Source organism: Microcaecilia unicolor, chromosome 2, assembly GCF_901765095.1.
Source record: "Microcaecilia unicolor chromosome 2, aMicUni1.1, whole genome shotgun sequence".
Classification (NCBI taxonomy): Eukaryota; Metazoa; Chordata; class Amphibia; order Gymnophiona; family Siphonopidae; genus Microcaecilia; species Microcaecilia unicolor.
This window is the reverse complement of record NC_044032.1, coordinates 30727319-30745330: the sequence shown is the minus strand read 5'-3', so window position 1 is coordinate 30745330 and position 18012 is coordinate 30727319. Positions and strand designations below refer to the sequence as shown.

Below are 18012 nucleotides of genomic sequence, written 5' to 3'. Positions count from 1 at the left end.
ATACTCATAAATTTAAGAGAAATTTTGAAACAAAAGAAAATAGCTTCAGACCAGTAGACGAGTATTTTAAATGATATGAGAAATGTTTAAAATGTGATAAAGCACATGCTCTGTCAGGTTCGAAAAAGGTTGATCAAATCAAAGATGAAATGGAACAGAAATTAGCGGAGGTTAAAAATAAAGCTGATTATTTTGAAAAAAAAAAAAATATGTACTTCTTTGTATCTAGTACTTCCTCCCAGTGCCCTACCTCCCGATTATCATGCAGAGGATAACACAGAGGAACATATAGCAGATATCTTTTTTTGTCATGCAGAAGGGGGACTTAGTGGTACAAATCCTGATGTATGGGTCACCTCAGAAAAAAAATCATTTGCTTTTCCAGCTACAGGGGGTGAATCAGACAGTGTGACAAGAGACAATATGATGCACTATTTAATGAAGTGGGCTCAGCCTAAATCTATATAGGCTGGAGTGGAAAGGATGTGTAATGATTTGTCTCTTAATGAGTTGTAATAATCAGCTTAGCCGAAATTGGGTGGCGGAGCAGGTGGGGGGAAGAGGGGTTGGTGGTTGGGAGGCGAGGATAATGGAACGCAGACTTATACGGTCTGTGCCAGAGCCGGTGATGGGAGGCGGGACTGGTGGTTGGGAGGCGGGAAGTACTGCTGGGCAGACTTGTACGGTCTGTGCCCTGAATAAGGCAGGTACAAATCAAGGTAAGGTATACATAGTAACATAGTAGATGACGGCAGAAAAAGACCTGCACGGTCCATCCAGTCTGCCCAAGAAGATAAATTCATATGTGCTACTTTTTTTATTTGTACTGTCCTCTTCAGTGCACAGACCGTATAAGTCTGGCCAGCCCTATCCCCGCCTCCCAACCACCAGCTCTGGTGTTTGTCTTGTTGGGCAGACTGGATGGACCGTGCAGGTCTTTTTCTGCCGTCATCTACTATGTTACTATGTAAGAAATATATAGAAAAGCTAAAGAAATTCATGACCCAGACGTCAAGGTTTTATTTACATACTAGTAAAAAAAAGCCCCGTTTCTGATGCAAATGAAACGGGGGCTAGCAAGGTTTTCTTCTGTGTGCATGTGGGAGTGTGTGTGTCCCTACCCTCTGCCCTCTCTCCCCTCCCCTTCGTGCTTTGCTGTGTTTTCCTTCACTGACTGTTTATGTACGAGAAGCTGGATGCATAAGTTGTTTTATATTTTAGAGCTTTGCAACTTGGGAAGTGGAGATTTAGGTAAAAGTGTGCTGATCTTTTTGTGTTTATTTATTTATTTGCTGCATTTTTATCCCACATTTTCCCACCTATTTGCAGGTTCAATGTGGCTTACATTATATTGCAATGGCATCTCCATTAACAGAGTAAGAGGTTCAGCATATTGTTACAATTAAATGTACAAGAATAACAGGTTGGCAGGTCTACAATGTCTGCCATGTAGGCTGGTGCTTCGCCATGAATAATTTTATGAACGAGGGTGCAGACCTTGAACGCGATTCGATCTTTGATTGGGAGCCAATGTAGTTTTTCTTGTAAGGGCTTAGAACTATTGTATTTCATTCTTCCAAATATGAGTCTCGATGCGGTGTTTTGGACAATTTGGAGTTTCTTCAAGATTTGTTCTTTGCATCCAGCGTAGATTGCATTGCAGTAGTCTAGGTGACATAGAACCAATGATTGTACCAGGTTACGAAATATTTCCCTCAGGAAGAAAGGTTTTACTTGTTTAAGTTTCCACATTGAATGAAACATTTTCTTTGTAGTATTTTTCACTTGGCTCTCTAGCGTAAGGTTTCAGTCGATTGTAACACCAAGAATTTTCAGGTTGTCTGAAACAGGAAGGGTGTAGTCTGGGGTGTTTATATGTGTGGGTTTGTTCGTATTGTATGGAGATGAAAGGATGAGATAATGTGTTTTTTCTGCGTTGAGCTTTAATTGAAATGTATCCGCCCATGAGTTCATGATCTGGAGGCTAAGTTTGATTTCGTTTGTGATTTCTGTTAGATCATGTTTGAACGGGATGTATATCGTGACATCATCTGCGTAGATGTAGGGGTTAAGGCCTTGGTCGGATAGGGCTTTGGCTAGTGGGGTCATCATTAGGTTGAAAAGAGTCGGTGATAGCGGTGATCCCTGGGGTACTCCACATTCTGGTTTCTATGGTAGTGATGTGTTCGAGTTTGCCATCACCTGGTATGTTCTTGCAGTTGGGAAGCCGTTGATCCAACTGAGTACACTTCCACCGATCCCGAAGTATTCTAGTATGTTTAATAATATTGTATGGTTGACCATGTCGAACGCACTTGACATGTCAAATTGTAGGAGAAGTACACTCTTGCCGGTTGTAATTTCTTGCTTGAATTTGGTTAAAAGAGTGATTAGTACTGTTTCGGTGCTGTGGTTGGAGCGGAATCCTGATTGTGATTCGTGTAGTACTGAAAATTTATTCAGGTAAGCTTGGTTACCATGCTTTCCAGTAGTTTAACTGTCAGAGAGATAGATGCTACCAGGCGGTAGTTGGTGATGACGTTTTCTTTTTTCTTCGAGTCTTTAGGTATTGGGGTGAGTAGTATATTGCCTTTGTCCTTAGGAAAGAGTCCATGTTGTAGTAAGTAGTTTAGGTGTGGTCTGTTATGAAGCGTTGTGGGGCAGATTTTATTAGGTTGTTAGGACATACGTCCAGTTTACAGTGGGATTTGGCGAATCTGTTAATCGCTTGGGTGACGGTTTCAGTGTTGAGGAGTGCGAAGTTTGTCCAGATTCGATCTGCTGGGTATTGCATACTTGTATTTTCTTTGCATTTGTTTCCATGCATTGTGTGTGTATTCGTCCTTTATTTTTGTCCATGCTCGTTCTAGCCTCCTAACTTTAGTTTTTTCAGTTCTTTGTTATATCATGGTATCGAGTTGTGTCTTCGTGAGGTTCTTGTTTGTAGTGGTGCTATTTCGTCTAATATGATACCTCTTATCACCCTCTGCATCCTTCCTCATATCCTCTACCTGTTGGGCAAGCTACTCTCATCTCCCCTTAACTCCCAATTCCATACTTTACACCTTTATAGCCCATATGACCAACAGTGTCTTCCAAAGCTGGTGCTTCACTCTTTTGTAGCCAAAAACTCCTGACTAAAATCTGATCTTTCTGATAGTACTCATATTTTGGCTCTTCCTGATCATTGACTTTGATTTAAACCTTGTTTAGTGTAATAAATTTCTTGAAACCCGATTGTTTAGTCAGTGTCTCTTGACTAGATTTTAAGTTTCACAGAACACGGATATCTGTCTCATGTGTATTACAGAGAGCTGCACATGTCTACTACTGTAATAAAATAAGTTAACAGAAGTACAGAAAAAATAGCATTGTGTTTTTGTCTATTATTAAGGACCTCCAGTTTCCTCTTGCTGCTCTGGGCTTCAAACTTGAAATCAAGCTACTAAATGAAACTATTGTGATACCTGAGACTTCCTCTCTTCATGGACTGCAAATTCTACCTTCACATCATCTTCAGCCCTTGTCAGCTCAAAGAACAGAATATGAGCTTCACAATCAAAGCCCGATATCCTGCACAAGAGTCAATGGGCAAACCCATAACCCATATGCTACTTTGACAGGCATCACTTCCACAAGACAACATTATCATATTACTACAACTACTATATTTTTTCAGATCCAAATTTGAATACCGTAAGCGTTGACAAAACTGAATAGTAGTAAAAATGAATATGTAGAAAAGTTTGTATGTTTTTATAATTTTTTTTTCAACATTACCAGCTCCATAATGCCTCATTTCAAAATAGAAAAATGTTACCAAATGCAAGATACCTTACCTGGGAGGAACACCATTGATTGTTCTTCGTTTGACTCTGAAAATACCACCATTAAGGAACAAAAACAGACCAGAATAAACAGTTTAAGGGATAAAACAGGCTCATCTAGCATCTTAATGTCTTTCCTAAGGAACACTTCCCAACCTTGGTGATCAGTGATTCTCCAGAGATGGTCTGTAGCATACACTATGCAAACTAACCTATCTTTATACACCTAGGCAACACTTAAAGCAAATGTGGATGTTGGTTATTGGTTGCGAATACAGAGATGCACAATTCTGTTCACTGTATCTAAGAATGTCTGAGACTACCGATCTAAACTCTCATTCTCTACCCGTGCAAAACTGGAATTAAGCATTTATTGGAACGGAGGAGTAACCTAATGGTTAGTGCAGTGGTCTGAGAACTAGGGGAACTGGATTAGACTCCCAAGGCCAATCCTTTTGACTCTGGGCAAGTCACTTTAACCTGCCACTGTCCCAGGTACAAAAATAAGTACCTGTATATAATATGAAAGCCACTTTGATTGTAACCACAAAAAGGCAGTATATCAAATCCCATCCCCTTTCCCGGATGTTTACAGTAACCGACATGCATAAAACAGGAGATACACTGTCACTACATTTTCAGGGGGTCTTTTACTAAAGATTAGCTCGAGTTATCTGCAGCAGGACCCACAGGAATAAAATGGGACCTGCTGAAGATAACTCAAGCTAACCTTTAGTAGAAGACCCCCTCAATAACTTTCAAGATGTTCATTAGATCACTGAGCTCATCAACAAGGAAAAAACACCAACTCATCTGAAAAACAATACATACATACACATATATATGTATTTATTATTATAATAACCTGGCTGAGAATTAAGCATCATGGAAACGACCTTGGAGGAGAATCCTCTGTTCATCAACCTAGCCCACTGAAGAGCCAAGCTGTAACACAAAACTGAGCTGGGTCTGGATGAACCAGCCCTGAACTAGCAGATCAAGAAACTCCTGAAACCGAAGCAGAGGTTCAACTAGGAGGCACGTGGCACCGGTGTACTACAGCCTGCAGTGCCAGTCTGGAACTATCAGGATCACTGGCCCCCTGTGAGCCTCGATCTGTTGGATCAGACGTCAGAGAAGAGGCCACAGAGGAAACGCATAGAGCAGGTCTGACAGACAAGGCTGTAGAAGCGCATCCATGCCTTCCTCCTTTATATCCCTTCTGCGACTGAAGAAAAGGGGTACCTTTGCATTCAGATTTGTGGCCAACAAGTCCATGATCAGAAGTCCCCAGCGATTTACAACCACTTGGAACGCTGTTGCACTAAGACCACTCTCCTGGGTCCATGTTGTGCCGACTGAGAAAATATGCTTGAAAGTTCGCAGTGCCTGCCACATATGACACCGAGATGGCGGCCAAATGAATCTCCGCCCAAGACATGAGCCTCGCTGCTTCCTGCTGCAACTGACTCCTCCTTGTCCCAGTTTGCAACTCTCAAGTGTTCTTCCCTCAAAGAGGCTGAGGAAACTCCTGGTACTCAGTAGTGTTTAGTGGTGCAGGGAGGAAAATAGGGAGGAATTGGGGAGGGACTAAGCCTCCTGAGTGTAACACCCCCGACGCTGAAGGGAGACCCCCGCAGGCCTCAGCCTCTTCAAAAGGCAAGAGACACCGGTGCACAGAAACAAATGGAAAAAGGTAAACCTCATCTCTTTGAACACCAACTAAACAATCTCTCCCCTGTATAAAATATTTAAATAAACAGTCAGAACAGACAAGAGATAAGCTGGCCAGGGCTCTTATTGGCTCGTTCAAGAGACAGAGTTCTCAGTCTCCACCTGCTGGAAGGCGTGCACAACCCATCAGTCACATTCTGGGCCGGTCCGGAGGGATGCTAAGGAAACAAAAACCTAATATTTTTTTTTTAATGTGAAGTGGTCTTTTAGCTAGAGCAAGATAATTTAAGGTTCAAACGCTGCTTCTTTCACTGATATTCCTTGTGAGCTTGGGCAAGTCACCTCATCCTTCACCGCCTCAGCTACAGACTGCAAACCCTATGGGTAACATAGCTTGAGTTTGGAAAGACAATACAAATGAAATCTCAAAAACTGACAAAGCAAACAAAAAAAAAAGGCTAGAAAAGCCCATAAATCTGATAAAACTTGAATAAAAGCCCAATAAACTAAATAAATAAAAATATACTGACACGAAAATGTGGTCTTGGTTCATAGCAAAAGCAGAAAAATGTAGAGGCTGACCAAGGATGATCCAACACAGGAAATGGTGCTTAAAAGGACTTTATTTGCTGCTTGAGGAGAAGGACCTGATACAGTGTTTCAGTGGCACAAACCGCCTGCTTCAGGGGTCACAATAATATTCTTAAATATGAATTAAAAAAACAAAATTTAGATGAACCTTAAAAGATGCAGTGGATTGGAATGTTAATGGACTTTAACTTTATACAAATGTGCATGTGGTATATATCATGTAAAAATAAAAGGGGATAAACCTTAAAGTAATGTATTTAAAACACTGAGACAGCACTCTCTCATGATGCACAGGAAAACTAAAAGAGGTTAAGACATATATATTAACAAAAACAGGGACCCAAAACAATAAAACGTCTGTAAAGATGAAATGCTGGTAAAATAAAAACCCGGTCAGATGCTAAGCTGTTCAAGTAGATGGTGAAATAAAAACCAGATAAAATACTGCTCCAAAAGGGCGCCAAATAACTTGATAAAACACCGCAGTGAAAATAGAACTGCTACAAAACAACGTGCTGAGGATACTTTAAATGAGAAGCACAAGTTGGATACTGAAAAATACACATAGTAGAACTACCAGCGTTGTGTTCATCTACCAGCAGGTGGAGATAGAAAATACTGTACTGAAGACAGTGAAACCGTACCATGTAGTTGGGTATTTTTTTTTTTAAAGTGCTCCGAAATGCAACTGAACCTGAAAAAAAAAAACACTAACAACGGAGACCCCACATCAAAGAATAGAACAAAAGACGCTGCTCAACAGGTGGGAACCTGGATTCATCTCCTGCGACTAAAGGAAAGAAAATTATCAGATATCATTTTAACCTTCTGCAGCAGATGAATCCAGAAACTGGTGGGATGTAAAAAAGCAATCCCTACAGAGGGTGGGAAGTTGCCGCTCCCCTAGACAGCACCGCCGCACCAAAACCGGCATCCGTCTGTGCAGCCACATCCAATGTAATGCTTTGAAAATGTATGCAATGAGGTCCAAGTATCCACCTGAAGATCTCATCCACAGACAGCACACACATTTCTGCCCACAAGGCCACATGCGCCCACATGGAGGAGCCCGCAACGCCAACAGCAGAGCACAGCCCTCCAATATATATGCCGAAGAAACCGCTTCCTTGATCCAATGTGCAATTGTCGCCTTTGACGCTGCATGAGTCCATCTGGGCCCCGACAGAAACATGAAGATATGATCTAAACACCTGATATCATTAGACTTCTTCAAATAGTGAAGACGTACCCTACGCACATCCAAAAACCAAAGCTGCACAAAATCTGCAGGATAGTCCTCCCTCCTAAACAAGGGGAGAAGGAAAGAATGATTGAGATGAAATGCTGAAATGACCTTCAGTAAAAAGAAAATGTACTCTATTTAAGCCCAGACTCAGAAAATTGAAAAAACGGATCTCAACACAACAATGCCTGAATCTCGGAGACCCGGTGCACAGAGGCCATAGCCACCAAAAACACTGCCTTAAGAGTAAGATCCTTGTCCGAAGCCTTGAGCAATGGCTCAAATGGTACTCAATGGAGAGCTTTGAGCACCAGATTCAGGTTCCAGGCCAGGCAAGTCTGGCTTAGGTGGAGAACACTCGCAAAAAACGAACCACATCAGGATGAGCTGACAGAGAAATACCCGACACACACCCTCTGTAACAGGCAAGAGCCGCCACCTGAACCCGAAGAGAATTATATGCCAAACCCTTTTGCAGACTGTTCTGCAAAAAGGCCAACAGATGTGGAACAACAGCAGAAACGGAAACCAGGCACAGGCCGAGCACCACGCCTCAAAGGTATGCCACACCCGAGCATATGCTGTTGTCATGGAACACTTCCTGGCTCTAAGAAGCGTAGCTATCACAGAGTCCGAATACCCCTTCTTCCTCAATCTTCACCTCTCAAGAGCTAGGTCATAAGACCAAAGCGGGAGGGATCCTCCATCTGAACCAGACCCTGATCAGAAGAGAGTGGAAGCCGAAGGGCAGCATCCACCAGAAGACGGACCAAGGCTGCATACCTCGGACGCTGTGGACAATCCGGGGCCACCAAAATGACCAGCCCCCAGTGACGTCCGATTCTGTATAAGACTCTCCCTATCAAGGGTCATGGCAGAAAGATGTAGAGAAGCGCCAACTCCAGCCATGGCTGCAGCAGGACATCCAGTCCTTTGAACCCAACCTCCCATCTTCTGCTGAAGAACCAGGCTACCTTTGTGCTCAATCGTGTCGCCATGAGATCTAGCTCCATCATTCCCCACATGCTAGGGACTGCAACAGGGCAATGAACCTTTCGGAAGCCAGGCAACTCTCCTGCTCCGACACGCTCTGATCAATCAGGTAAGGATGCACCCAGATCCCTTCCTTCCTCAAGAACGCTGCCACTCCTACCATGACCTTGGAGAAAGTGTGAGGTGCAGTAGCCAGGCCAAATGGCATGGTGCAGAATTGAAAATGACAGAATCACAAAGCAAAGGTACTGCTGATGCGGAGGCCAAATGGAAATAGGTAAATAGGCCCCCTTGAAATCCAAAGGAACCCTCCCGGCTTCACCGCCACTACCACAGCCCTTCCATGCTAAAATGTCCAACCTTTAGAAATTGACTGACCTTCATGAGGGCCAAGATGGGGCGGAAGGAGCTTCCTTTTCTGGGGATGACGAAGTAAATGGAATACCTGTCCTGTCATGCTTTGCAGGGAGGAACTGAAGCCACCGCCCCCAGGTCCACCAGGGATTGCAACATGTCTTGAACCACCAAACTCTTGGACACTGTGATGCACCGGGACTCCAAGAAAGAATCTCCGAGGGGTGAGGAGAATTCAAGCCTGTAACCGTCTCTGATAATATCCAAAACCCACTGATCTGTGGTGATTTTAGTCCACTCCTCGTAAAAGAGAGTCAGACGACCCCCTACCTTGAGCATGAAAGAGTGGAACGGCATCCCATTATTGCGAGGAACATCTCATTTGAAGCGGCCAGAAGCCCGCTAATCACCCCGAAAGGAAGAGCGCTGCTGGAATCTGGTATGCTGGAACATTGAGGACGTGCAGCCCAGGCGGTACCGTCTCGCATCCCAGAGCCGAGGCCTTGACCTCCCAGACCACACCGTGGACTTAGGCTTATCCTCCAGGAGAAGCTGAGATTTGGAATCACCCTAATCCTTCACCAGATCCTCCCCAATTAGAAAAGTTTGCCACGAAAAGGCCAGTTTAGTGAGCCGCTGTTTGGGTGCCATATCCGCTGCCCAATGACAAAGCCACAACAGCAGCCAGGGAAGCGACTGCAAGAGCCATTTCTTTGGCTGAGGCACACACCAAATCATACAAGGAGTCTGCTAAATACGCCAGACCCGACTCCATCCGCGGCATAGCAGAAGCCAAGGCAAAGAAAGAATCCCGACCCTGCTCCAGCACCTTCTGCAACCAGCTAAAGCATGTTCTGGCCGTGTAAGAACTACAAAATAGAAGCCTGACTGGCAAGGGCAGATACCTCCAAAGAGCGCTTCAAGAAAGCCTCCAGCCGCAAATCCTGCATGTCTTTCAAAGCCACGCCACCTTCAACCAGGAGAGTGGTCTTATTCGTGACCACTGCCACCAGAGCGTCCACCTTACGAAAGAAAAACATCCACCTCAAGCACGGGAAATGCCCTGGAAGATTTCCGTGTGCTCGTCATCTTAGGATTCACCGTGGAAGCAACCTGAGCTTTCGGATCAGCAATATTCAGCGCTTCTAAGCCCCAGTGATGAGAGAAGGCAATTCCTCTCTATGAAAAATGCAGACAGCCATGGGGTCATCAGGTTCCTCCTGAAGGATCTTCCCCTCCAATTCATCCAGCCGAGAGGGGCGTAGAGACTCCCCTAACAAAGTCACCAGGGAAGGAGAGGGGGAAATAGGGTCTAACAACCCCGGGCTCAGAAATAGAGGTCAGCCACCTCCGTTTCTACGCAAGATCTCCTAAAGGTTACAAGGCAGGCTCCAAGTCCCCTGTGGGGTCACCCGGAACCAGTCCCACTGGAGCTCACAGAAATTGGTAAAGCCCATTTCAACACAACAAATTCTGGCGATAAAATTCCCCAGAACTCAAGAGGATCAGACAAAACCCCTGGAGTTCCAGTCAACATAGAAAAGGACACCCTAGGAGAGGAACCTCCAAAGCTGAAGTCCAGAAACACCCTAGATCGCAAAGGCTCCTTGACCAACACCACTGCGATCAGCTGTACAGTGGGAACTGCTGCGATGGGAGAATTCAAGGTGGCATGTGCACCCGGCGAATCAGCATGGGAAATCACCATGTCGGGAGAAGGCAAAGCACTATCCCATACCAGGCCCTCAGAACACCCCGCTACACAGAGACCTGCCATCAACCACCGTTTATCACAGCAAGAGCACCTCTTCACGGTCTCTGCTGCCATGCTGCACACCATGAACTAGCGTTACGTCCTGGAAAGCAAATAAAAGGGAAAGAATCCACTCAGCACAGCCGCAGGAAGGTTGATGCAAGTCTCTAAAAAGACGCAACCTTCCAGGTTGGAGCCCGTCACCCAAAAGTGTGTGTGGAAGGCTATCAGCCAAAGGGAACAACCAGGGCAGAGAAAGAAGGAGGGAGGGGGAACACGGGGTGAAGCAGGGTATCAGGTATGCCACCAAGCATCCATCTTAGGCATCACCTGGCCAAACTGGCTAGAATCCGGCTCAGGAGCAACCCAAATCTGAAGAATTCAGGAGCTGTTGAGAATCTGTCCACCACCTGCTGGAGAAAGAGATATATTCACTGACTAAGAGGCTAGCCATCCAGTATCACTGTCTTCAGTACAGTATTCTCTATCTCCACCTGCTGGTAGATGGACACAACCCATCAGTTTCTGGATTCATCTGCTGCAAAGGCTAAGGAAGGATCCGTTTAGGCTTATCCTCAAGTAGACGCTGAGTCTTCAAGTCCCTCACGTTCTTGACCAGCTTCTTCAAATCCTCCCAAAGCAAAAGCTTCTTTCTAAATAGAAGCTTTGGGAAGCACTGTTTGGAATCAGCATTCATAGCCCAATGATGCAGCCACAGAAAGTGCCTGGTTGTGACTGCTAGGGCTATCTGCTTAGCAGAAGCTCAAATGAGATCTGGTTCAGGTTTAATACTTGATTAACCGCCAATGAAAGCAAAGTCCATCAAAACAGGGTACATACAAAAAAATTATTTAAAAATACACAACAGAAAATAACTCCAACATCATGATAGGATAGAAAAGAAAAGAAAAGAAAAAGTGTTGTCTGCTACCACAGCTCTGGGTCCCAGCCCATAGCCTCCCCCTCTCCCAACATACAAAGCATCCACCAGATAATCCAGAACAAATTCTATAGCCAGAAACTCCAAAGACGGCATGTCATCAGAGGTAGAAAAGGAATCAGCAGCTCGCTGCACCCAAGACAGACAAGCTCTAGCAGCATAGATAGGAGCTGTACACTGAAGCCTTAAGCGATAAGGCAGAGACTTCAAAAGAACACTTGAAAGCAGACTCCAGCTTCCTCTCCTTAACATCCTTAAGTGCAGTACCGCCCTTTTCTTGGTAACCGTCGCCACCAAAGCATCCACCTTAGGCATCTTGAACTTCTCCAACTTCTCCTGAGAAGCTAGATATAGGCGAAACATAGCCCTGGCTACCCGCAGGCTAGCATCTAGCATGTTCAACTGCACCAAAATTAATTCCTGCATAGCCTCATGCACAAGAACGGATCTGGGAGGCTTCTTGGTGCTAGCCATCATAAGATTAACCAAAGATGAAGGCTGAGAATCAGAGGATGCAATTTTCAGGACTTCCAAAGCTTTAGTAATAAAATTAGGGAGTTCTTCCCTATAGAACAGCCATACTGCAGTAGGATCATCTGCCTCATCCGAGACAATTTCTCCTTCCTGCAGAACCTCTGAGAAAACAGAGTGCAGTGAAGCAGCAGAAACGCCCCCTCCGAGGGGACTGGAGAGGCAGGGTGCAGCTCAGACACAGATTCCAAGTGTCTTTTTGGACAGGATCCAACTGGGCCGCGATAGAGTCCTGAATATTGTCTGCAATAGCATTAGTTGTTGCATTAACAGGACAAATTTAGGTGTAAAAGGAACCTAAGAGCTCAAAACCTGAAATGCAAAAGAAGCAACCTAAGACCCCAATGCCAACCACAAGTGCAGATTCCTCTGAGCTGCAGAGGAGGCTTCCTGAGCAGAGGAAAGAGAACCATGAGAATTCGAAATGGCTGCCACTGGCATCTCCACAGGAGAAAAATCAAAGTCAGTTAATTAAGAGGACAACAAGGTGTTATTTCCCGAGCAGGAAAGTGAGGGCCCCACCGCAGCAACCGCCGAATTCTGAACCCCAAAAACACAGAACAATGTCCCAATGCTGCTCTCCATGCTCCATAGCGGGAGCAGTGCTTAATGAGCTTGGCCATCATGCCAGAACAAAAGAGCACAGAACTATGATCTCAATAAACCCCGACAGTAAAAAAATATTTAAAGCTGTACGCACCATAGCAATATACAAGACCGAACGTGCAGTTTCTCTGAGAGGAACTGCTGGCTTTAAAGTATACTTAACCCATCCTAAGAACACAAGTCGCTGACCACAGAAATCTGTGTCTCAATAGTCTCTGTATCTTTCTTTTTTATTCTCCCCTCTCCCCTCAAGGGAAAGGAGAAGACTGCAGCAGGATGAGGGAGGGACCTGGCAACCATCAGGTGTATCCCAAGACTGGCACTTGCAGAAGTTTTAACCCCCACCCAAGCTCAACTAAACACCATAAAGGAAAAGGAGCTGAGGCCCACCAAAGAAACCAGGGAGCTTATGAGAGATCACCCATCGCCTGTTGACAGAACAATACCAAATCACAAGGAGCCTTACCATACTATATTGCTGAGTTCAGTTCTGCAATCTATCTCCACCTGGTAGATGGTCATAACCCATAAAAGTTTTTGGATTCATCTGCTCTAAGCTAAGGAAATTCTGATTTTTAATTTCCTTCCTTCACCCTCAACATCTGTAGCAGTATGCTGGCAATAATGCATTTAAAGAAAATTAAAAACATGGCCTATCAGCTTATTCACAACACAGCCACCTAAAACGAACAGGTTCCATCTATATGAGCAGTATGCTCTCCTATATTTAGGAAATTGCAATAGCTTCATTTCATTTATTATTTCTTACTCATCTAGGAAATTAATGATCAAGATGCTTCCAAAATACACAATAGAAAAAACATCTCCATCCCCCAAACAATATCCCACCCAAAAATCAACCAACTGCTTCCCTATACAGATGAGCTTTCAAAGATTTCTAAATTGGGTGCAACTCGTTTCAACTACAAATGACCTGGACAGGTATTCCATAGCATCAGAACGGGAACGGAAAACAAGGCATGGTCCCTTGCTGTTTTAGCAACATGTAAACTTGGCACAACCAAATGGATTGTTTCCTTGAAAACACTAAGCATGCCCTGACTTATTCTAGTACAGCAAATCTCTTTATTCATTTATTTATTGGGATTTATTAACTGCTTTTATGAAGAGATTCGCCCAATGTGGTGTACTGCAGGAACAACTTGAAAAAAAACCTTACAATTTTGTTAACAGTATAAATAATAGTAAAATGAATAAAAATAAGTATGAATACAATCAATGGCAAAATGAATCCTAATCAAACACATAAACGGCAAGTGACCGACTCACCTGCAAATGCGCAGTACAGATTTCCCTCTCTGTCCCGCCCTCGCGTCAAAACGTGATGACGTGAGAGGGCGGAACAGAGAGGGAAACGGAGTCAGAGTCACTGTCGGACACTGCCGCCTGGAAACGAACATCGCGCGCACCAACCTCCACCTTCCCCCCCCCCATCCCCGCCGCCGCTCCCACCCTCCTCCATATTGGGCCCCCTGCACTGACCTGACAGCGCCTCTCACCTCCGTGTGAAAGCGCTGCAGGCAGGAGATCTGCTGCTGCCTGCAGCGCTTTCACATGGAGGTGAGAGGCGCTGTCAGGGCAGTGCAGGGGGCCCGGCCCAGAGGGGGGAGGGAGTGGCGGCGAGGAGGTTAGCTGGAAATCTCGCCCGTTTTAACGGGCTTAACGGCTAGTAATAAGACTAAAATATCAGAAATATAAACATTTAACAGCACTGTAAAACAATCATACAAAAATATGATAAATGTAATCAGAATACATCATAATAGCAGCACGAAAAAACATTCATATAACAGACATGGCACTCAAGATGTCACCACAAAATAAATGAAACATCATGGTAGGCACAATAGAACATTCAGATCAAATATATATGACTAGCCGTTGAGCCCGTAAAAACGGGCTGGTATTGAGGTTTTCCTCCCCCCGCGGTCACCACCGCTCCCCTCCCCCCCGCGAAGTCGCCACCGCTCTCCCCCCCCCTCGAAGTCGCCGCCACCCCTCCACCTGGCCCGGGCCCTCTCTTCACTTCTGAACTTACACATCCATTGGCCGAACGCAGCAAAGCACATCAGCTGAGCTGCCCCTTCCTTCTCTGCCTGTGTGTGTCCCGCCCTCGCTGACATTACGTCACAGGAGGGCGGGGCCACAGGCAAAGAAGGAAGGGCTCACTGCAGCTCAGCTGATGTGCGTTGCTGCGTTCGGCGAATGGATGTGTACGTTCAGAAGGGAAGAGAGGGCCCGGGCCGGGTGGAGGGATGGTGGCGGCGACTCCGAGTGGGGGGGGAGCGGTAGCAACCTCGGCGGCGCAGTTTCCCTCTCTGTCCCGCCCCCCCCCCCGTCATCACGTATTGACGCGGGGGCGGGACAGAGAGGGAAGTCTCTACTGCGCATTTGCGAGTGAGTCGGTCACTCGCCATTTATATGTTTGATGCTAACACTGTACAATACAATGAAATCTCTTAATAGGCAGACAAGAAGGTAAGTGCAGTCGAAATATATACACAAGACAACTGAAAGCAAACTGTACGTGCAGTTGAATAAGATACAAAGAACTAGCAGGGCTGTGGAGTCCTTAAATCAAACCTTTGACTCCAACTATGTATAGTAAATCTAAGAAAAATTTAATTACAGAAATATAGGGTATTTCTTTATGTACAAAATTAGGACTAATGCACATTTTGTTTTGTTAAATATTTTTATTGTGATCTATACATGGAGTCTGGATCATGCATGTGACTATTAGTGGAGAATAAACCTTTTTACTTTATTGAAGACTAGTAAAAAAAGGCCCGTTTCTCACACAAATGAAACGGGCGCTAGCAAGGTTATCATGTAATTTCTCCGTTATAGGCAGCCAGCTCTGGAATGCCTTACCAAGACCCATTCGAACAGTTAGCGACCATCTACCCTTCCAGGAGTTGCTAAAAACTTACCTCTTCAAACAAGCCTACCCAAATGACCAGACTTAACCTATGAACCCACTCTACACCACTCCTACCTCTACATCCCCTGCCCATTTCACCTATTTCCTAACAACCACATCTTACCTCTACTATTGCTACAGCTGTGTTCTTTTTGTGATACTATTATTATTATTTATTGCATTTGTATCCCACGTTTTCCCACCTCTTTGCAGGCTCAATGTGGCTTACAATACATCATGAATAGTGAAAATATATGATAAAGTATAAATTTAGTATTACAGAAGGTTCTTGGGTAATATGATAATGAAATACATTATAGTGGTATAACCAATATTACAAGACAATTCTAGATTTATGTATAGGAGTTCATATTTGTTGATCGTTGTGGTATGCCTTGTTAAAGAGATGGGTCTTCAGTAGTTTGCGGAAGTAATCCATACTATGTAAGCCGCACTAAACCTCCTACCGAGCGGGAAACAGCGGGGTATAAATGCAACAAATAAATAAATATGCTCCAGGGGGTATGAGATACGGATTGTTTTATCTATTTTTTTTTTATCTTTGTTATTTTTATTTATAGTATTTTTTTTAAAAATAAAGAGTACGCAGACTCCATCCATGTCCAGCATTTCTCCTCTCTTCCCTTCCCTCCATCCATGTGCATCTCCTTCCTGACTTTCCTCCCCTCCATCCATCCATGTCCAGCAACTCTCCATTCTCCCCTGCCCTCTCCTCCATCCACCCATATCCAGCAAATTTCCTCTCTCCCTTGCCCCCTCCATTCATCCATGTTCATCAATTCTCCTCTCTCCCCTCCATCCATATCCAGCAACTCTCCATTCTCCCCTGCACTCTCCTCCATCCACCCATATCCAGCAAATTTCCTCTCTCGCCTGCCCCCATTCATCCATCCATGTCCAGCAATTCTACTACTACTACTTAACATTTCTAAAGCGCTACTAGGGTTACGCAGCGCTGTACAGTTTAACAAAGAAGGACAGTCCCTGCTCAAAGGAGCTTACAATCTAATGGACAAAATGTGCAGACAATCAAATTGGGGCAGTCTAGATTTCCTGAATAGAGGTATAATGGTTAGGTGCCGAAGGCGACATTGAAGAGGTAGGCTTGGAGCAAGGATTTGAAGATGGGTAGGGAGGGGGCTTGGCGTATGGGCTCAGGAGGTTTATTCCAAGCATAGGGAGAGGCGAGGCAGAAAGGGCGGAGCCTGGAATTGGAGGTGGTGGAGAAGGGTGCAGAGAGGAGGGATTTGTCCTGTGAGCGGAGGTTTCGGGGAGATAAGGGTAGAAAGGTAATGAGGGGCTTCAGATTGAGTGCATTTGAAGGTTAGTAGGAGAAGCTTAAACTGGATGCGGTACCTGATCGGAAGCCAGTGAAGTGACTTGAGGAGAGGGGTGATATGAGCATACCGGTCCAGGCGGAAGATAAGACGTGCAGCAGAGTTCTGAACGAATTGAATTGAAGGGGGGGTAGATGGCTACATGGGAGGCCAGTGAGGAGTAGGTTGCAGTAGTCAAGGCGAGAGGTAATAAGAGAGTGGACGAGAGTTCGGGTGGTGTGCTCAGAGAGGAAAGGGCGACTTTTGCTGATGTTATAGAGAAAGAAGCGACAGGTCTTGGCTATCTGCTGGATATGACCTCCATCCATCCATGTCCAGCAACTCTCCATTCTCCCCTGCCCTCTCCTCCATCCATCCATCCATCCATCCATATCCAGCAAATTTGCTCTCACCTGCCCCCTCCATCCATCCATTTCCAGCAATTCTCCTCTTTCCCCTGCCCTCCCCTCCATCCATCCATGTCTAGCAATTCTCCTCTCCCCTGCCCTCCCCTCCTGTCCAGCAATCTCTTCTCTCCCCCTGCCCTCCCCTCCTGTCCAGCAATCTCTTCTCTCCCCCTGCCCTCCCCTCCTCTCCTGTCCAGCGATCTCTTCTCCCCCTGCCCTCCTCTCCAATCCCAGCCATCTCTTCTCTCCCCCTGCTCTCCCACCCATGTCCAGCGATTCTCTCTGCCCTCCGTCAGCTCCCTGACAGCCCTCCTCTCCGTTCCTCCCCCCCCCCCCCCACGCGTTTAACCCTTTTACTTTCAGGCGCAACAGCAGTGAAGCAGACAACATAGCTTCTCCCTTCCCTCACACAGTGTCCCACCCTCACGGAAACAGCAAATGCATCATTGCAGAAGGCGGGACACTGTGTGAGAGAAGGGAGAAGCTGGAGGCGACCCACTATGTTGTCCTCTTCACTCCCATCGCTGCGCCTGAAAGTAAAAGGGTTAAACACGCGCAAGGGGGGGGGGGGAGGAAAAGAGAGGAGGGCTGTCAATCAGGGAGCTGAGAGCAGGAAGGAGTGGAGGGACAATCCGAGAGCTGCCTGGCTGCCCTGCATTTGGGGGGGCAGCAGCCAGCGGAAGGTTACGGTTGGGCTGGGGAGGCTTAGCCTCTTATACGGGGTGCCTATGACTGTCCTCCCATCCCATCCATGGCCATCAATTCTCCTCTGCCCTGCCCTCCCCTTCTGCCCCTCGATGTCCCGCGATTCT

General features: G+C 45.6%; 1 protein-coding gene across 1 annotated transcript in view; it reads right to left on the bottom strand.

Annotated features, from left to right (window-relative positions):
* LOC115461841 (protein hinderin-like) overlaps positions 1-18012 on the bottom strand; it is an 88823-nt gene that overhangs the window by 59496 nt on the left and 11315 nt on the right. The window contains exon 2 of the mRNA XM_030191899.1: positions 3840-3875. Coding sequence (XP_030047759.1) covers positions 3840-3875 — 36 coding nt within the window. The remainder of the gene's footprint in view (positions 1-3839; positions 3876-18012) is intronic.